The sequence below is a fragment of the Struthio camelus genome, chromosome 6 (genome assembly GCF_040807025.1).
Source record: "Struthio camelus isolate bStrCam1 chromosome 6, bStrCam1.hap1, whole genome shotgun sequence".
NCBI classification, from domain to species: domain Eukaryota; kingdom Metazoa; phylum Chordata; class Aves; order Struthioniformes; family Struthionidae; genus Struthio; species Struthio camelus.
The window spans coordinates 46,573,514-46,595,251 of record NC_090947.1 but is presented as its reverse complement, the minus strand read 5'-3'; the positions used below and the strand labels follow the sequence as shown (position 1 = coordinate 46,595,251).

Sequence of the window (21,738 nt, the reverse complement as noted above, 5' to 3'; positions counted from 1 at the left end):
AAAGGTCAGAGAGAATTTCTCCTATACCCGTCAGAGTGCATCTCAGCCCACAGCCATAGCAATAGTCTTTATTTTGTATGGGAAAAGTACAGTAGCTGTGCAAAAACAGAACTACAGGACAAGAATAATAAGAAGACTTGTACAAAATATCAAAGGAACAGTAAATAAATAAGCTAAAGCATAACAATGCAAACTCAACAAGGAACTCGTAAGAATGGCTGTAAGGCTGTTTACAAGGTACACACAACACCGTACACAGACAGGGATGGAAAAGTGACCGAATACGTCAAGTTAATCGCCTCAACCCGACCCTCGTAGGAACGTCACTGCGTTTGTTTATTTTCAGAACAGTCTTGCAAATATAAAACCTTTATTTCCTCTGGAAAAAACTTCACAACTTCATCCTATAAAACAACTGCTCATACACTTTTCCTCAAACTTTCATCCTCACTCCATCAATTTCTTGGATTTCCTATACAAACACTTTATAAGCATTTCATTCCTGTACCTTTTTCCATTTAAAAAAAAATATATATATTTTCCTTTAAGGTAGCACCCAAAGGTGAGTAGATAGATAAACTATATAAAGTGCGATTACTGTTAACATGCCATAATATCGTGTTTGTTATTCAGTGCAATAACCAATATGGTCAAAGCCTTTCAATGCACATGCAAATGCCACTGTCTGTTTATTTTACTTGATTTCTCCTAGTTATTAAAAAGTTAGTTATACTTACATGTCAAAACATGGCTGCTTGTAGTTTACTCATACACAAATTATTTATCCTTCCTAAATGTACATCATGCAACCGAAATTAGAGCCCATTAGAAAAGTGATAAAATACTAGCTTTGATTAAAAAAAAAAAAAACCCTCATTCATATACAGATCTGAATGTTTGTTATGCAGCAGATATTGTTCTTAACACTGTTTTGAGAACCAAGCACTTAAGCATTATAGAGGCACAATTATTATGTAAGTAAGTAAGTAAGTGATGAGATGTAATATACCCAAAAGCCACGATTAAAGCTCTTTGTAAGAGGACTCCTATGTTAAGGGTGAACCGGTAAGCATTCCCCTGCTTGAGCTCCCAGGCTGGTGGTTTGCTGATCCCAGCTGGCTCGCTCCACCAACGCTATTCCAGTTACCGCGCCTGTCCCGGGATGGCGTGACCAGCTTAAAGTGGTTGTATCCCATTCAGTACTGGCCTACACGGACCGCTTGCTCGGACACAGACGAGGCCAGCCACGCAGCGTTTTACGCAGAAGTAACACTCTGACGTTATGAGCTAAGTTTCACAGCCATGTACTGGTCAAAATGAGAGTTATACATTGGATTCAACGAATGATCGCTTTGGTTTTGTAGAGGCCACGTGACTCAGATGGCCTTCTTTATTAATGTGGGATTGCTGTTTTGATAGAGGGTCCGGGTACAACTGGGAAGCTTGTTTAGGTGCTTTGCTGTCTTGACAGTGGGCAGCTGTTTGGCACTTGGGCTCCTCGAGTTCTTTAGCTTGCATACCGTTCTGGGTGCCGTCTCGGGGGGCAGCCCCAGTAGAGGAAGTTTTAGTCTGATAGTGTTTGACTGAGTAATGCTCAGAATGTGCGGGCTGAACGCCCCCAGAAGCGGTATTTGTTAATCCTTCTGATGCCTGAGAATGCCAAGTGCGACTGGGTTGGTTATTTTGCTGCTGAAACCTTGCAGTCTTATCCATGATTCCCATAAATGGGGTATTGCGAGGTCTGTGTTCAGCAGTAGCACCCTGAACGTGATTTAATTTATTCTCCTTGGTTCGAACGTCTGGCCCTAGCCCCTTTCTGCTCTCTGTAAAACTACTTGCTGACGTTAAGTTGCTAGCTGAGCTGGCAAGAATCATACTGTTGGATGGAGAACTAGACGAGACACCACTAGTTACAGGAATTTGCTGTCTTGCTTCACTGAAATTCATTTGCGTAGGGGCTGTTAACCTGTCAGCGGCTTTAGACTTATTTGCGAAAGAATGAGAAGAGAGATTCTCATTATGCTGCGAGTGGGAACACTGGCTGGACGTAAACGTCTCATTGCACAGACCGGAACTAGCACCAGTGGAAATACTTGCAGATGATAACGTGCTTGTCCCATCCATATACTGAATTTTATTGCTAGTAAAATTTCCAGGGTGTCGTACTGGCAAAGGACTTTGGGGAAGATGCTGAAAAGATGACTGTGCCTTTGTATTACATTGACTGCTTCCTGTTTTTGATCCGGGCTGGATGGAGCTCAGGTGCTGATTAGTTTTTACAATCTGTGCCTGCTTCGTTGGCTGCACGATCAAGCCTGGCTCTCTCAGATATTTATTACCTGTTCTGCTTTGAGGGGACACAGGTCTGGTTTTCTGCTGAACACCCTCCTGAAGGGTCCTGCTGTACGATGAGGCAGCCAACGCACGCGGCAGTCTTTGCGGAGAGGAAATGGATTCATCGCGGTGTGGCAAGTCCTCCGCCCTCTCTGGAAGATTAAAATTTTCATTCACACCTTGTATGATGCCCTCCTCCTCATTTTCAGAGTTGTTACTTTGCTGTGCTGGCTGAGGAGACTGACGCTTCTGCTGCTGTGTTCTCTGGAACTGTTTGCATTCTTCTTCTACTCGAGCCAGGAGACGTTTTATCTCTTGGTTGTTAGGACACAGCTTCATAGCTTCACGTAAGTCAGCAAGAGCAGCAAGTAGCTTTCTGTTAATTAAAAAAAAAGAAAAAAAGAAAAAAAAAAGTCAATTGATTAAAAACTTGGGGCAAAATTGATTCTCAGCATTGCCTACTACAGATCCATCTCCACCACTTTCAAAACAGTGCTTTACATTTTTCATCTCCTGCTGGAGGTGGTGACAAGAAAAGAATCATGTCTTCCACCCCAGGAAGCGCTTTCCTACAGTGGAAGCACAAACCCAGTCCTAAACCTTTCCTGTGTATCCTAACAGACTCTTCAAGGAGCCAGCCCAAGTCGGCTGGCAGCGCTCTAAACATAAGCTTTGTCTCCTGAGCCCTTTACTGTTAGCTTCACAGTAGGTACCTTGCTGAACTCAGTACCGCTTTTTGTTTGTGCCTGGATGGTTTTGACTGATTCTGAGATCTAACACAAATGGAAACTGCACAGGGAAAACGACCTTTTCTTTGCAGCTTCTAAATACAAACACCGCTTACGTTATTGAAAACATCATTACTGAAAGTGTTATGCTGTAAAAAATCTGGGTGGAAATGCACCGATACGAACAGTACCTGCTGTTTCTCTTGGCTCTTGCTCTAGCGTAATAGGCTTCATAAGACTTGGGTTTCAGCTCCAGTGCTTTGGTAGCAAACTCTTCAGCCATACCAAAGTCCTAATCATTTAAACAAATATATTCATTATATAGCGGCATTAAAAGAAAAATGCAGGTTCTTTATTGATTCTGCCACTTCAAAACTGTTAAGCAAAAGCTTATCCAGTCTAGAAAGTCATTTATCAGTTAGGAAGAGCAAGTATTTTCCAGAAAGACTGAGAATGGACCTCCTCTTGCTAACCTTTTCTGTCATGTCTAAAGAGAACTGAATCCAACGTAGCTAAAAAGCTATGTTAACGTAGATAAGAGCTGGTTATTTTCAAGCCAACGCTGTTAAAATGCTAAGAGAGACTGCATGTTTAACAGAATACATGGCCACCTCAAATAGCAGTGCTTTATTTACAATGTGTTTTGAAAAAGACCAGTTAAAAAACCTAAGACTGCAGAGGAAACGGGACAAAACATGACATAGTCCAGAGCTTCCTTTGATAACGTATGTGACTTTTTAGACAAGAATTGCACTAGATCTAATATATTTGGTCTTCATTTGACAAGCAATGAGGAATAAGAATTTAGTAAGTTGTTGGTTAAACCAAAGCCTGGAATTAGCAAAGCAGGATTGAAATGGCGGCAAACATGGCTATGGGAAAGATGAAAACGGCAAGTCTTAACAGTGTCGTGCACAGCACAAGGTGCTCATGACACAGCATGATATCCAGCATACTTTATGCAGGAAGTTGAAAAGCATCACCGGGGCGGGGGGGAGGTCCTAGGAGATCATGCAAGACTAGAGTAATAACGTGGTGAACTTTAGCTTCAGATGAGAGGCAGTGCGCTTCAGGTTTAGCAAAATCCAAATGGGAGCTTATCAGTGGGATATGATGAGAAACACACACACACACACACACACACACAAGCTGTTCAGAGTGACTTTCAGCTGCCAGTTGTGATGCAACTGAAAAACACAGTCAGATCTAGGAAGGCCTCAGGAGAGCAATTGTAGCAGAGAAAATCTAGAAAAGATTAGTACCACAGTACAGGGCAGCAGTAGAACAGCCTATGTAAAGCCCTGGTCACCAACGTTCAAGTGCTCTTCAAAGTGGAACACGTGCCAAGAACGACTTACTTGGCTGACTACAGCATGAAGCAGTCAGTTACTTTCTGAAACGGAGTTTTTTGCTTTAATGGTCACTGAGGCTCTAAACAGCCATCTGATGCACTGGGGCAGGTATTAAAAAACCAGCCAACCAACCCCGACTCTCAATTATCCAAACTGATGAATCATATAAAAGATAGCACTGCTGGTAGGTTATGGTGTTTGATAAGCAAGGGTCGGGGGGAGGCGAGCGTTCCATTTAGTCTGGTATTTTAACTTGAAAGTACAGAAAATATATAATAGTCTGCTATTCCAAAACAACTAGATGACATAGGAGCAGCTGCAATAGTTCCCCCATGGCAACGTGCCCTTATCTCATGAACTGTCCCCATCTGTTGGCACAGCAAAGCTCCAAATCAGGACATAGCAAAAGGAACTCTAAGAATAGCCAAAATAAATGTATAAGTAGCAATGTTTGGTAAGAAAGAAATCCTAATATTTCATGCATGCAGTGACCCACAAGGACCAACTGACACATGAGAAGTAACAAATACTTTGGCCATGTGTCTTTCCCTTGATGCCAACCCCTTTGGAGGATTTTGCATATCCCTTTTCTGCACTTTGAGCTGATCAGGAAGATCAAAGGATCGCAGGAGCACGGTGACAGCAACGCGTCTCACAAGCTCTCAGTAAAGGAGAGAAGAGAAGTCTAAGAATCCCAGTGCCAGAGAAGCAACAGATTAATAATAAGAGCTTACATTTGTTTTTCGGCGACATCGTGACAAATTTAAGTATAATGAAACTCTCAGCTCATTGAAAGCTTTCATTTCTTCTCCAAATCCTTCCCTTGGAAACTTCCTCAAGGCATACTGATAGCGCTGGGCTGCTTCCTTCATCTTACCTTTCTACAAATTTAGGGAACAAGAGACTTTTCAGAAACTCGTGCAATATTGCTATAAAAAAGCACATTTATATTCGACATCTGCCAGATGCTCTTCAAGTAGAAAACACACAGCCAGATTCTGTGTTGTGTGCGCGTGCACGTGTGTATGCACGTATTACACACGGACACAGTGAGAACTTATGAGTTAAAGACCGTTTGTGTTTGTCTTGTAAACTGGTACCTTTAATGATATTTCACCAGAATAGTATTTACATTAATACGTACTAATGGGATCAGAACAATTATTCTTCAGAGTTAAAGACTGTATGATACAATGCTTAATCTTATGTTTGCTTTTTTAAACAGAGCAGTCAATAATTGAAGATGTAAGTGATCAAACCTCTAATGTCTAGGTGGCGCTAGTAGAGCACTTTCGTAGTGAGGAATGGCGTAAAACTTTTGTGCTACTGCCGAGCAAGCTCTGGAACTGGAAGGGGTAAGATGGGGGGAGGCAGGAAGCCAAAGCAACACGCAACCATGCAGTCCAGCTACTCTCAGCTTCACCTGGGTGTCTCAGCTATGATTAGCTAGTGGGCAGAGGTAGGAATTTAAAATAGTAAGATGTCGCTCTCCTACTGCTTACTGGAGGTTGAAAAAGAAAGCTAACCTGTCCTTCAGAACTACCTGCTTGCTCAATAGTTGCACTGGAAATAGTCACTCTCCAAAAGGTGCTTGTAGAACAACTCCGCGATTAGCTGAAGATATGAGACAGTTTTGCTAAAACCACTGAGAAATACTCCTAGTGAAAAAAGACTACCAATTCTTTGAGTTGATAACTGAAGAAATTTTTCTCTTAAATGGATATTCTAGGAGTTAATTTTTTTTCAAAAACTTTTTTTGAAATTACTTTGAATTTTAAAAGTGGTCACAATTTACTGTTGAAACTGGCATGGAAAATTTTAAAAGTTTAATTTCCTTATTTTATTCAGCTCAAGAGCTGAAAAGCAGCTATTGCACACTGTGAGCGCACTCAAATATGCATTAAACGGTCTGCAAAATAACTTCCCATTTATCATACTTTGGCAAAAGAATAAATCAAAGTGTACTGGAAAAAGTTTAACAAGCTCCACGTAAACACACCGTAAGCTCTCACAAGTTCATTCAAATTACTGTAATAAAACTAAATGGTCTGGTAAAGATACCAGCAGGGAATTCAACCTCTATTAACAAATTGTAAAACATGTTAATACTGAGCCCTGCCACCTTCATCTGTGATCTCCGAGTCTAGGCAGAGTTCAACCTGATGAGCAACTGGTAGAGAACCTGAAGCAAGAAGACTTGGTGTTGGTGACACAGTGGGTGGCACGTTATCTCTGAACAACCAGAGTCACGCTCAGTACACCACCAGAGAGCGTGGCACGGGAGAGTCTCCCCAGGGATGACGTTACTACCTTTGTGGAGTGAATTCCCTTATCATTTAGGGTGAAAGATGTCCCTCATTTTAAGGATTTTGGGGATTTTTCTTTAAATTTGCATTTAAAGCTCTGAACCCATTTCAGCATCAATAAATTTGATGAATTATCCAGATGTATTTGTAAAATTCCTTTACGGAATTTGGCAGAATCCAAGCAGGTTCAGCCTGCTTTATGATGGCACGTCCTCAAGGGTGCTTTTCTTGCATTAAAGGCATTTGATACAGACATTTGATCAAAAATCAAAGATAACGTGGCATGTATTTGAGGTCCTTTATAAAAACCCTAAAAGTTGCCAAGCTTTGTAGCTAGAACAAACTTTGAATGATGCTCATAAAACATTCAGCACTGTGTTGCACCAGTGGAATAAAGGAGGGGCACCACACAATTTACAAAGACACTTCCAATCTCTCTTCTGAGTAATATAACACCGCTAGTAAAAAGAACGTATCAAAGGAGCTGACGCTTTCCTCAATCTGTTTTTAAATAGCATGCAAAAGAACATTATCCTGAAGAAGAGTTTATGCCCGAACGTATCTATATTTTCTGCACTTCAGTAAGACAGTTTCAGATTAGCACCCTCAGTTCTCAGTTGCTCTTAAGAAATAGCAGCGCTACAAACGTCCACCAAGCAACTTGCTCAATAGAAAAAAAAATAAATTTGTACTTATCTATTTTTTTGTTTGTTTGTTTTGCATAGGAGTTTTTGCTGATTCTTTCTCAGGTCAAAGGTTCTTGGTCCCATTCCCAATATGAGAGGATGTGCAAGTACACAGGTGTTATTTCAACAGAAAATCTCAATCTACCTTCAGACAGAAGTTCAATTACGGTGTTTTCCCAGTAGAAAAGAAGAAAACTACCTACTTTGTACAGTAAATTTCCTTCTTCCATCAGTTTCTGTAGCAGAATGATGAGAATATCAGGTTTTGAGGTCGCCATTGCCCACGCCGCATTTCCTGCAAGTTAAATTTTAAGGTTTTCTACTAAGGGAGGGGAAAAGTTTGTTTCTGGTATCTAATTGCACTGGAAAGCATAATCCCACTTCAGTGGATATTCCACATGTAAGGAACAATTTTTTTTTTAATCTATATATTCATACTCCTCCCCCCATACAGAAAGCAGCCAGGTATTAAAGGGGTCTGACTCATTCTTCCCCTGGTCTGAAGTCTGCAAAGGACATTATGAAAGTCCATGGCAAAGTATAGTCCTAAGTAAGGTGCTGGACTTACTTAGAACCCAAATAATCCTAAATTATGATTATGACTTAAAGGTACTACAGATTCAGTAGTCATCACATATACAGTTGCAAAATCTACTTGCCTGCTGACGATACATGATTTGGATGTACCATTTTTACTAAGTCTTTACAAAAACGTAGGATTCTATAATATATTAGATGAACGTTATTTAAAAAAATCTTCACCAGAGTCATTAGTGGCAGAACTAAGGGTCACTAACAGAGTAATCATTATTTTCCTGTGCAAGTGTGTCACGATGGTGAGTAACCACGGAAAGGTTCCTGATCAACATACGTTAAAGAAAGGAGTAGAATAAGTTTACTTGCATTTCCTCACTTCTGAAGTGAGTCTGAAGTGTTTGACTTTAAAAGAAGGAAAACGATTCATTTCTCTTGAACAGGCATCTGTAAACCATATTACTTGCAAAATCTCCTGTGCAATTCAAGATTTATTTAATCTACTTTACAAAACTGACAGCTGTTCTAGTAGAACAGGCATTCAGTTCTTTCCTCTGAGTATAGGATAGGTTTTTACTAACCTAACTTAGCTCCTTTTCTCAGTAGCATAACCACTACAGATGTATTTCGACATCCGATAGCTCTGTCCAGTGGCCGCATGCCGCTGTGGTCAATATGTTCAATCACTGCTCCTTGCTCTACCAAATACTGCACCTGTGAACAGAAACAAGACAAGCCTTGTAACAGTGACCGTGGTAGGAGAGCCAGAACAGTGAAATATTTAAGCTACCATCTAATCTTGCTTGAATTAAGTATATGCTCCAGAGTGTGCTAAGGCCTTTTTAAATTCATTGAACTGGAACTGGAAGTGAAGACAACCACAAACACAGGAATACTATTAAACTGCACCTAACAACAGCTGCATTTTCTCAGTTAAGGAATAATAAAAGTACCACCTGTGTCAGTGAAACACTGAGACCAACACATTCTGCTTGTTACCTCCTTTGTTCACATTCTGCTTGTTACCTCCTTTGTTCACCTTCTGCGTGCCAATACACTGACACAACTACTCAAATTACTGCCCTGCTCAAAGGGCGGTAAGATCAGGTGAAAACAGAGTACCTGTTTAGGCCCTGTGGCTTGAGAATGTTGTACACATAGAGTAAACAGAAAACGTACAGACTGCTTTTGTGTAATGAGACATTTAAAAGATTCTCATTAACACTTTACATCACTTGCTGAGCAATTGCTTCTTGTTCTATATGAAGAAAAAAAAAAAAGTGTAATATTATTCATTTCTTAACCATTTATCACCACAATAGTCTAATCTTGCTGTCTCAGATACAAATGCAGCAAATGTAAAATGCAGCAAGGGCAAATAAGACGTTTAAGAAATGAAAATACACATACCAGACAGTATCAGTTTCCTAGGATACCTAGTAATGACTCATTAGTAACATTTAATTAAAAGTGGGATATATAGGAAATAGCAGCAATGGCAGGTTTGATGTAAGCAATAGCTTTTGACGTATCCATTGCTTACTTAAACGGGACTGGCGGCAATCTAACATGGACAGTAGTATTAACAATCTTTCCCACTGACAAGCCCCCAAAAGGTAAAACTGGTGGCCACTGTCTACAAACCCTAGACAAACACATGCTTCAAGTTTGAGAGGCTGCATATGCCATTCTTCCTAGTTCCCCAGTGCACTGTTAGATCTGGTTATAGTGCGTGGAGACTAAGCCTGTCTTTCCCTGCAGTGTGCTGAAACTGCATTCCTGTCCGGATAGGCTTTTGAATTGTGTTTTTTGCTGAGTTTTGAAGCATGAGATCAAAGGTAAACAATAACTTCAAAGTCTGTGATTTTGAAGATTTAGAAGATTCTAGGTCTAAATTCTTTTACATTTATAACAGAGGAAGAAGGTGGTGCATTATAAAGGTACAGGACTGAAAAAAAGGACTTGAGCTGTTGTCCAGGTGTTTCTGAAATCACCTGTGGAACAAACGAAGAAAAATGAATCTGCTTCTCAGTCCTTTTATTTCTACACATATAAAGAGTGCATAAGTAACACTGAGACATGCTTTTTGATATGAGATTTTTAAGATGAAAAGCATAATGAATTCTATCTACTCTGTCACTGTCACGTAAAGCATGCGAGATATCTATGAAGGACAAGCAGTGCTGCTTTAGGATGCAGGAGCAATACCTTTTCTCATTTCATCCTTTTTGGTACTATTATTCTTTTTCTGTCCTTCTCATGTGGGGTCTCTGCACCACTGGGGTACCCACCTGGGTGGGACCTGTCAGGTTACCTTACTGGGTTTGCAGAGGAAGGGAAAAAGGATATTTTCATGTCCGCAGTTCTTTTTTTTCCCTTTAATTCCAGTTCATCCAACACAGAGGACTTGTAAATGTTACTCCTTACTGAGATTTTAAAAACTCACTATAAAGTATAACAGTACACTGTAAAGCATGAAGGCATCATGCTGCCCTTCTACCAATCACAACTACCTTGCTACTAAAACCTTATCTAGTAAATGTTTTTTTGGGTAAACACTTGCACTGCAGTCAAAATGTTAGCAGCATAAGCACACTGAATACTTGTACACATTTCCTCTGTAATTTGGTTGGCAGTGTTTTTTTTAAGTTTTGTTTTGTATTACGAAGATTCGACATGTGCTTAATTTTTTTTACAGTTTGTTTTACTTACAATATCAGCATCTCCATAAAAAGCTGCCAGGTCTAAGGGTGTCCGTCCATTTTTGTCCACCTGATCAATTGTTGCACCTTTCTCAACTAAATACTGAACCACTTCCCTGTGGCCTTTTAGACATGCCCAGCTCAAAGCCGTCAGTCCTTCTTTGTCCAGAGATGAAATAGCTGCACCTATAAAATGAAAATCAACTTTGTTATGAAGATATCCTGTTTACTATGTAAAATTCCTTAACTCTCATAGACTCAGTCTATGATACAGCTGTTCAGCTTTGAACCAGTCATTGATTTTCTACCTTCAGAAAACAGAAATTCCACAGTGCTCAGATGTCCTTCACAAGAAGCCACCATAAGTGGTGTCCTGCCTTGCTTGTCACTTAAATTCACATCAGACCCGTGCTCCAATAGAAGCTTCGCAATCTGAAATAGGAAACAGCAATTTAAAAACAAATTGGCAGATTTTAATTTTAGCTCTAATAGCATAGACTTTTACAGAAACGGACTAAGGCGTTATTTATAAGCAATCACTGACCAACTCAAGTCTTAACTGGTAGCAATTCAGGGCCTAGTTATTCCACTCTTGAGACCACTTGTCATGCTACACTTAAACCAATGAAAATTGGCAGGTGCGAGAAGGGCCCCCGACTCCGAGGTTCGGTCTCCATTACACAGAGGCAGTATAATGGATCTGAAATTGTCTCTGTTCTTGGTGGAGGAAATAAAGTATTATAGATTCAACGTATTATTTTTTAGATACATTACAATTAAGGTTCTCACGCAGTCAATGCACTTTCAAATCCCTTGTACCACTGAAAATAACTTAAGTGAGCTGAACACTTCCATTTAAAGTTGATGCCAACGCGTATTAGAAAGTTTACGCTATATTAGTAACGGGAGTAGAGATGGGAGGAAAGTTGATTTTATTCCAAGGACTGTTTCCCACCAGAATCCATTTAATTTGTGAAGATGCGTCAGACCTGCCAGTGACCCTGCCGAACTGCGCAGAAAAGCGGAAGAATCCCCCTCCTGTTAGCTCTTGTCACAACAGCTCCATGGTCAAGCAGTAATTCACAGACTTCCAGTTTTCCTCTTCCTGCAGCAGCTGTCAGGGCTAAAGAAAGCATTTTCATCAACATCTCTTAGCTGCTTTAACACATTCCTTGACACATGCAACTTTATTTCAGTGTTACGGAGTCCCCAATTTTTTGAACTCATCTACTCTGTAAGATCTTCATAAATATTTTCAGATCCAAATGGGTAAGTCAGAATCGGGTTAAGCCAATAAGCCAAAGACATTCTATGGTAAACAAGAAGTAATTCTCAAAGATAACAACTACCTCATGCGCATAGCTCGTAGGTTAAAAGGAGTCTTTATGGAAATTTAGGATAAACCCACCAGCTTATCTTTGAGTTAGATATAGTTCCTTTTTCATTAATCTTTTTTCACGATGAGAAAGCTTTATCTCTTTCCATCAGGTCTTTCCCAAAGGCCAAGATCACAGCAGTTCTGGGATTCACCAAAGACAGTGTAACTCCAGTTTCGTGGAGTACTGTTTCCCCAATGTCTGGCAGTGATGTATTGCCAAACAGCAGATTTTCAGATCTCTGGAGAAAGTCCATTTCTCAGACAACTTAGCTTCATTCTGCACTAGTTAAAATTGTTTTCTCTGTTTTCCATGCTGAAAAGCACAGTAGGTCATCAATGAATGGCTCTAATTTCTGTGTGTTCATCCTTGCTCCAGGTCTCAAAGGAATACCACGCATTTTTCAGCAATGGTATTCATATGGTATATGAGTGCGGAGACCTCAACGTTCTACCGCACCTTGAAAACACTGTTTGAAATGTATAGCACATCTTGTCAAGAACAAGTGCTCTTGGTCTCTTATCTAAAACGCAGAAACCTTTCAACTTTGGACAGATACTACTGTCAGAAGACATCTTTGCAGGACTGGCTGAAAACATTACATAACATCACATTTTCCAAGCGCACCTACATATCCTAGTTATTGAACAGTCTGAAACAATACAATAGCACACGTGTCTAGATAGCATAATAACAAAACCACTGAGATTACATTTATTTTAGCCATTCATAAGATAAAAATTATTGTACATCTATGCTCACATGTGTCGCTTATGAGAAAGCAGATAATTTCCATACATTGGGCGCTAATACTTTGTGACCCCACTCGGTACCATAACTGAAAACAACTTTGCTGTAAGGCTATGCCTTTAAACAACTTATCACCTTCTCCTATGGTTTATTATACTCCTTCCTTTTCACAGCAATATTCTTTGAAGCTTGAAGATAAAGCATTTTCCCATATTTTCCCCATCATGATTTCTTCCTCTTCCATTTGGCTCACATCAACTTCTTGTGTGCTTTAAATGGAGCTTGAATTGAAACAGGTTTTTGCTGAATCCTTTCCACCAGCCTCACCTGTGCTGTTAACACAGTTCTGAAAACTGTGTTCCTGAGCTAACTTCCACAAGGATCAGTAAAGGATTCACCACTCCTTTTTTTTTTTTTTTTTTTTTAAATATAAAATCCAGCATGAATAAATATCCAATACATTTTTTCCCAATAAGTGGTGGGGATCAGCTAGTCAACCGGACGCTTTATATCATTCATTATTTTTAGAAGTTTCAGTGGTGATAAAAGTATTTTTTAACCTTGCAACAGTAAATCAAAGTAAATGAAAACACACACGCTGCAGGAAATAGTAAATCCGTTATTTCCCTCAACAGCATCTAACGCACGTGGCTCTGGCTCATACATCTCTATGTTACAGTTGTATCAACTGTTTACATCTGAATGACTGGAACATAAACATCAACATTAAAGGCAAAACAAACGATCTTTTTCAAAAAAATCACATTTATCATTCCGCCAGTTCCAAGTATTTCGCTCACCGTGCAACCTACGTTACAGCAACAACATGACTACCCTACATTTTATTCAGGAACAAGAAAGACTAAAGCATTCTTCCAGGCAGCTTACAAGATAACACAACTAAACCGTGCTCAGGAATTCCAGCTATTCTACTGCAAGGATCACCCTGCTCTGCCCAACCTACTCTGCAAAAGCTCAGCCTCCTCCGCCTTAATGACAAAAGGAAAGAGTTTTAATGAACAGCTACACAAGCAACTGATGCACAACGGAAAATACAAGAGCAGGCCATTAAGCGGAAGGAAAAATAGAAATCTTCGACAGATTTTTGATTTGCAGCCAACAATGTCAGAGAGAAACTGTAACTAGGAAAAAAAAACAAAAAAGGTTGTTTTCACGTCCGAAATAATACAGGCAGCTTTCACATCTGAAATAAGACACACACAAAGTCTGCAAAATTAGTCGGAAACAAGACTAACTGGTCACCACAGTTTGCAGAATCCAACAAGCTTAATAGAGAGTCATTAAACTTAGTATTTAATCAAACACTAAAACTCCTTTCGGAGGTCAAGAGCAGCTGCTATACTGTGACCTTTAACTCTGGAATTTTATCTCGCAAATATCAGTGCTTGTGTGGAGAGCGTGATTTATTTTTAACATATGCTAGCAGACACATTAACATTTGTATAGTCTATAAAAACAATGGTTTATAAACAAAATTGGAATTACACGTGCAACACAGTGACTAGCTTCCACGTTCACGACCTTTGCATTAACAACACGCGTAGAGGGCTTTCTTTCACTTCCTTTATAAGTAAGTCCTTTAAAATTCCAGGTTTGTGCCTTGACGTAGCGGCATTAGATTGAAACATACTTGTACGTAACAAGCCCTCTACAAGGCTCCACAGCTTTGTTTTAAAATCACTTTTTTTAAAATCATTATCTCAAGATACATGTTTGTCACTGTCAGGTATTGGGGCAGGGAGGAGAGAGAAATAAGCAGAGCACGACGCACAGAAGGCAGAGCGCTCTATACGGCTAACCTGCACATAGCACATGAGGCAGGTTAAAGACCTCTCTAAGATGGCTTCCCAAAGATGGTCTTCTCCGAGTAAGACATACTAACGTGGATTTTGAAAAGGGCAAAGTAAGGAAATTTAGGTAACACGCTTAAAATTTTGTCACCCCCTACCTCCTCTCATTTCGTGCATTACCTGGTTTTGCTATGTGCTTACATTGCTTTAATTTACTATATGACTTGCCTTGAAGCTGTACTGCATTCAGACACAGCCTTCAGCTATAACAGTGTAATAAAATACTGGGAACAGAAACTATGATCTCTGACTGTCTTCTCCTCTGAAAAACTTGCAACATAAAATACTATTGAAACAGCCTTCATAATGAGCAGAAACCACTGCAGATAACAAGTAATACAAATAGATGCTGAAGGTACCTTTAAGGTCATTCCATGTTTTCCCGTGTTTGATGAATTTTCCCATTTTAAAACGGGCACTCACAAAACGCACTGCTCCTCCTTCCATCTGCCGCGTGCTTCTGGTTTTACCACCACCCCATCAAATCCTCCTTTCATCTCCGCCACCCTACGTTACTAGGTGCGCCTTCCCTGCCACCTCGGCAAGGAGTATCAGCGTGGTCCCGCTTATAAAGCGGATGCTAGCGGCCCATTCAGCGCACTGTGAAGAGAGGCTCACGCAGTCACACAAAAACACAGAGGTTCCACCAGCAGATAAACTAGCATCTTTCGCACGGAAGCCTTAGATACTCAGTAACGGAAGAGTGATACTGCAGGTCACGCTAATCCTGTAGCTATCTTCACTCCCTCTTCACGTTTTCTTCGCCCACCACTTACTGCTGTGCATGCCAGAGAGCACAGAGCGCCACAGGGAACTGCTCACAGCTCTGTGAATTCAGGCCTCCCTTACGGGTTAGGGCTGCATGAGGCAGCACCAACTTCCTGGGCAGAGATCCCCCCCCACTCGTTAAGCGAGAATCTGCATATAAAACTTTGAAAAGAAAACACTACATACGGCTGAGTTTAGAGCAACCTGAAGAAACAGATGTACGTTTTTTTGGAATTCACTGGATTTCACATTTGCAACAAAGAGCGAGCATAGCTCTGTATACGCATAGGAATGATGAACGCTTGCGTCCCGAGTACGGGAAAAGGCTACTCAAAAAAATAAAATAAAATAAAATGAGACTGTTTTCCTGCCTGTCCACGCACATCTCAACTGTTCAAATGAAATTAAGATGCTACTCCTACAATAAAACATAGGAGCTTTCCAGCTGCAGGCTGCACAGTTTACTGTGTCGCTTAAAATAAATAAATAAACAAATGAATCTGGCACTTGCCATGCTTGGAAACGTGTTTTACATCCACTGCCTAACTAAAACAAACTAGGCAATTGCCTTGCCTCTCCTTCAAACAAAAGAGGTTTAAAAAGTCCTCAGATGCATAATATCAAGAAGTTCTGCAGTGAAACCTGAGGCACTACAATTTACAACAATCTGCAATTTAATTAGAAAGCCCTTTATTAATACTGATTTTTATATAATTCTTTCCAATCTGTCAGGTGAGTAGGTTTAATAAATTTTTACAAACCTATATTGCTTATAAGCTGCATACTGATGGATTTTATTATTAAATCAGGTATATTCCTATTACTTTCATCATATTATCATAGAAAATTAAATAAAAAATTCAAAATATAAAACTCGTACTACTAAATGATTAGCAATTCTCATTAGAGAAAATAAGAGGAAGAAAATACCCGTTTCTCCCCACAACGCATCAGTGTCGTTGATGTCAATGTCATGTTCCTTTTCATTTGCCAAGAGGTAACAAACCACCTGTAAAAGAACAGTTAGCAGGTTTAATGAGTCACCCCCACACGCACCAAGCTGTCACGAGCAATATAGAGCAACAGTTAAAGCATTTAAAATTTTTAAAACAATCGGGAGTGCTTCTGTCCTAATGCACATGAATCAAAGAACTGGTTTTGTCCTTAATCCATCAAAGCAAGATCAGCATAATTTGGGATATAACTTAAAGATATGGGAATGTTATTAAAAACGGTTTAAAATAAGGCCAGTACACTTCTGTTAATTGATTCAAGGTGTTTGACGTTATCATTTAATGAGCTCCAGCGTGACCTAAATATGCCAGCACAGTCAAGGCCAACACTGCCAAAAATAAAAATAAGTTTAGTGAGGACACAAGAAATTCCATTTTAGCTAAAATGAAAAAAGTTACATTAGAATACGTCTTGTGAAATGGAGAGTCATATGTTTTTTTCTAAATGCTGTTTATACCTTAACTGTTCCTCAAAACTTCTTCACAGAAGGATCCGAGCATACTTTGTTAAATGCTAACTTTTAACCTTAAGACTAGTTGTGAAAGTATTGCATTTTATTTTTTATCGTATTAAAAAAAGCTACGTTCTCTAACCACCAGCTAGTGCAAGAATGTTAAATTAAAACCTTCTCTGAAGGCTACCTTAAACAACTTTCTAATGGGGGACAGACTTAACTGAGACTGCAGCAAGCAGCTAAGGGAGTGGCCTCACACTAACCAAAGTTTCGGATGCTGAAGGAAAGAGTAAAGGTAGGAGAGAAAAAAGTGTAGCAGCCTGAGAGGCACTGTATAGACTGTGGAGAAAATGGGACAATTGAGAATGCTGGAATATAATTTACTAATGAAAACTAATGAAAGACACAAGCCTTTTTTTTCCTAAAATTAAGCTTCATTTTGCTTTAAAAAAAAAGAGAAAAGAGAAATTTTGGGGTAAACAAAGAAGTATTTATGATTAATACGATCTGCTTTGGGGATGTTGATGAGTTGGTTGCTTTCACATTCGTCAGTGGACGGCAATAAGAAATTTTACTAGAGGGAAGGAATTTTTGCAGTAGTACCAGTGAATCACAGTTCAGAATCCTCAAATCGACTTTGTGTGATACTCTTAGATCCTACGATAAATTAATCAAATCATATGATAAATTAATCGCACATAGACAGTTCTGTTTGAATCATGTAAACAACTTCGAGATCAGAATCCTAATCTTGTAACAAAAATTTTAAAATAAAATTAGATTTAAAGAATAGTTAATACAGAAATGTTTTCACTGGAGAGACCGTGTTTCCTGCTTTGGCACATCACTTACGATATATTCATGTGAAATTCCATCAGCCCAGTGTGATCTTTATTTGTGTATTTTTATTTACTGATTACTTTTTTCTCATGGTCTTATTTTCCTAATGAATGGAAGACAGACCAATATTAGCTACATATCTAAAGAATCTCAGTATTTAATATATGTTTACTTTTAGTCTTCCTATTATTAAATAATACTGAATATGTATGAAGTAAAAAGAAATGTTTGCCATCATTACAAACACACACAAACTTCCTACCTTAAGCAATATTAACATTTCAAAAAAACCCTGAGGTGTCAGATGCTAAAAATAATGTCTGTGAAGTAGCCCTAGATTTCACTTATTTGAGAAGAGACAATTTTTAGATATTCAAATGTAAAGTAAGTATATTTACAATATAATAAAAATATACTAATTATGATCCTACACTACTTTATCCTCAAGAGAAATCCTAGTTCTTCCTCACACTCTTTCATTACTAAGGTGAAGAGGAGTCCACAATACAGGAAACCATGGAAAGATCTGTCCTCTGTTTGAGGCAGTAAAGAGAGTTGAGAGTCGCTGAGAGTTGAGTTTTCTTCTCCCTCTTCCAGTGACCTACCAAGTGAGCTCCAGCAACTTTTGTTTCTCAAGTCTCTTATTTACCGGATGAAGACAATACTATTTATCAGGCTTGCTAGAGCAAGTAAATTCAGTGCTTTCATAGCGCTCTCGTTTTATGGTACTCGCTGCCTTAGAGAAGCCTACAGAAAAGATATACTGATCTAAGGCAGGTTTTTAATGGTGTGCAGCGTAGCTGGTAAAAGGCCTCATAATGATGGAAAAGTACAAATATTCTTTGTTAGAATCAGTTTCATTCACTGAATACCATCCATCCTCTGCAAAGAATGCAGCAAATCCATGCATAACTTATTGCTGTATCATTCCACTGAAGCAAAAGACAAATCCCCCATAAATTACAGTAATAATCTAGTCTGTGCTTTTTTAAATTGTACAAAACCAAATGATAAAAATTTTTCTTTCAAACCCTATCTATGGTAATCCCATGTAAACCACTAGATCAAGCAGAATGACATTAAGCAAAAAAATTGATGAGGAACTTGAGAAAAAAAATCAAGCTAAACTTGATTTTAAAATGTCCACACGGACATCTCAATGTGCTGAGCTAAAAATCAGTGTAGAAACTACCTTCAGCTTAATCAGTGCAACTCTGTTAATAGAAAAGTTATTAAAGTTGGCCTAAATAGAAAAAAAACCACAGCTGCACGAAGTCTTAGAACAGTTTCGCAGCCTCTGAAGGTGGCGAGGCAGACTAACGACGACGTCAGCTTCCTAGGCAGCTTCGTGCAGGTTAGCCTAGATCTACAACATGAGAACAGTGGCAACGGAGGCATGTGTCTGCTTATCTAAACTGTGTTCATCTACACGAACGGCAACACCAACAGCATAAGAGCAGTAACAACACTGGTATCAGCTCCTGCAGATAAACCTAGGTCCATGAAATTTCTGCAGTCCATGCCGAAGCTGTGTTACTACAACTTCTTTGCTATCGATTAACTGAGCTATCCAGATTAAACACCACATTGTCCAAACACAAAGTAAGCCATTGCCCCAGAGGAGTCCTGTGGTCTCTACTGGCTGCAAGACCGTGGATTTCTAGATCTAAATTGTACTCAGTTCTTGAGCTGAGGAAAAATTTGGAAAGCTTACGTCTGTAACCAGACTTGTGTGCCAGGGCAAACAGCTAAGCTTGTATGAGAAACGTGTAACACATTACATGTTTTATACACTTTATTACTTTATATATAAAGTACGTATACATAATATATAAAAACACTTCCTATATACTTTATATAAATATTACACATATTATTACTTACATATACGCACACACACTTTATTATTTATACACTTTATATGTGAAGTTGCATGGTGAAACAATCTCATTCTTTCACTGTACACTTTTATTTCTTAAATCAATCACACACACACACACGCACAGATTCTAGCTAAGGTGCAATAAGTTTCTGGATAAAATACTAGGTTAGTTCATTTACACTGAATATTGTTATCGCCACTACAGATTTAGTAAAACTTCAAGAACATTGAGGAGAAGGTAGATAGAAAAATACAGACAAAATCTGGAAGCAAGTCATTTTACCGGCTATAGTATCTAAATCAGCTGCTAAGAATGCATCCTATTAAAAACATCCAAAGCTTCAGTAGTTTTGCTTTCCATACCTCTTTTATAAATAACTACAAACCCTGTTGTACGATTCTGACAAACGCAAACAATTTGAAAGATCCCATCTACCAACCTACCTGACAGTGTCCCATACTGGATGCTGCTGTCAGTGCTTGCTGCAGCACCTGGCATTTTCTCAGTGAATTTTGTTCTTGGGAAGGAGTTACCCAAACAACATTGAGAAAGTATTCAAGGATATCACGGTGCCCTCTCAACGCACTATGGACTAAAGCACATTGGCCTTTCTTGTCTAGGCAGTCAGCCTGCATTGGAAAAGAAAAATGTTCAGAGTTTATTAAAAAAAACAGTCTAGTGAAATGTCATGGCAATTGGGAGAGGCTCCTGAAGACTGGAAAAAAGCCAATGACACCCCTGTCTTCAAGAAGTGCAAGAAGAAAGATCTAGGGAACTATCGGGTGGTCAGTCTCACCTCAAACCACGGAAAGGTGATGGAGTAAATTTACTTGGAAAGCATTTACAAACTACTGCTGTGAAACCCCTTCTGAATGGAGCACTAGGCAAAGTTAGCCTTTCCGAACGCTACCTTGTACTCCTCTTGCCCACTGCCGTGGCAACACTTGCAGCATCTCCGACTACATTTTGATGATAAATGTTGGTATTTCACACTTGGATTTCTGAGCAACAGTAGTGCAAAGATTTCAACATCTGGTAGGTGCAGAGTCCCATTAACTTTACAGGAATTACTTATGCATACAAAATTAAGCACGTACGCGATCAGAGGGACAACTCGTCATGGAAGTCAAGATACGTTCTAAACTTTGTTTTAATCCCCAAAAGTCTCTGTGCGTTAATTGTGTAAGAATGTAATTATGTAATCAGTAACAACTTTCTTAGGCATTCACATTTTTGGCTGCAAGCATTGCAATCTTTGCGCCTCAACTTACCTTTGCACCCTTTTTGCACAGCAGTGAAACTATGTTCATGTGACCAGCAGCTGCTGCATAACTAAGTGGGGTCATTCCATTTTCTGAGGTCCCATCAATAGCAGCTCCAAATTCTAGTAAAAGAGTGACCACTTCTTCATGTCCAAGGTGCGACTGAACACACAGAACTGGAGCATTATTTAGTACTTCTGTCCTGTAATTTACATTTGCTCCTGCCAAGATCAGCAGACGACTCACCTAAAGTTTAAATTAAACAAAACAGTTTTTTCCGTGTTTGTCCTAATTTATGAACCAACACTGACATCTTGATTCAGGTCCTTCTATGTTACTCTCCAATTTTGATGCAGACACTATTGGTAGACACTGACTTTATCACATAGATAGCAACAGTTTAGAAAAGTTTAGAAATCATCTGTTAGAAAACCATTATACTACTAAACTGTGTCTTATTAACATAAGGCCTACCTCTCCCCCCAAACTCACTAGTCCTCTCTCATCACAATTTCAAAATCTGTTACAACAGTATGATTTTTGCAGCTATGTTATTTACTACTATTCTGCAGATTTACGTAACAGACTCCATTAATACAGAACCAGACTGCACATAAAAAACCACACAAAAAAGCACAAAAAAATATTACTCTGCCTGCGTGCATGTGTGAAAGCAAATTTCCAGTTGAAAGGCTTAGCAAGTGGCTAAAATTGCAACTTCCAACTCAAATTTCCCTACCCATAATCCAGGGATCCTGGCATTTGTATTTTTTAATCTTCTTACTCTCAGAGTTTTTCCGTTTTAGAATTCACATAGTATTTCTGCATACAAGAAAATATGACTGAGCTCTGCTCAGCAAACCAGGTGGTACCTTTGA

At 39.2% G+C, this 21,738-nt stretch overlaps 1 protein-coding gene across 12 annotated transcripts in view; it reads right to left on the bottom strand.

Moving 5' to 3' along the window:
- Positions 1-54: 54 nt before the first annotated feature.
- TANC1 (tetratricopeptide repeat, ankyrin repeat and coiled-coil containing 1) overlaps positions 55-21,738 on the bottom strand; it is a 114,208-nt gene continuing 92,524 nt past the window's right edge. For all 12 annotated transcript variants that reach the window (XM_068949468.1, XM_068949474.1, XM_068949470.1 and 9 more), the window contains 11 exons: positions 20,870-21,106; positions 20,042-20,227; positions 16,338-16,416; positions 11,632-11,765; positions 10,951-11,074; positions 10,653-10,828; positions 8,522-8,654; positions 7,610-7,701; positions 5,149-5,295; positions 3,254-3,354; positions 55-2,710 (listed from right to left, as the gene is read on the bottom strand). In XM_068949468.1, the coding sequence (XP_068805569.1) occupies positions 1,324-2,710; positions 3,254-3,354; positions 5,149-5,295; positions 7,610-7,701; positions 8,522-8,654; positions 10,653-10,828; positions 10,951-11,074; positions 11,632-11,765; positions 16,338-16,416; positions 20,042-20,227; positions 20,870-21,106 (2,796 nt within the window). In that variant the 3' untranslated portion in view covers positions 55-1,323. The remainder of the gene's footprint in view (positions 2,711-3,253; positions 3,355-5,148; positions 5,296-7,609; positions 7,702-8,521; positions 8,655-10,652; positions 10,829-10,950; positions 11,075-11,631; positions 11,766-16,337; positions 16,417-20,041; positions 20,228-20,869; positions 21,107-21,738) is intronic.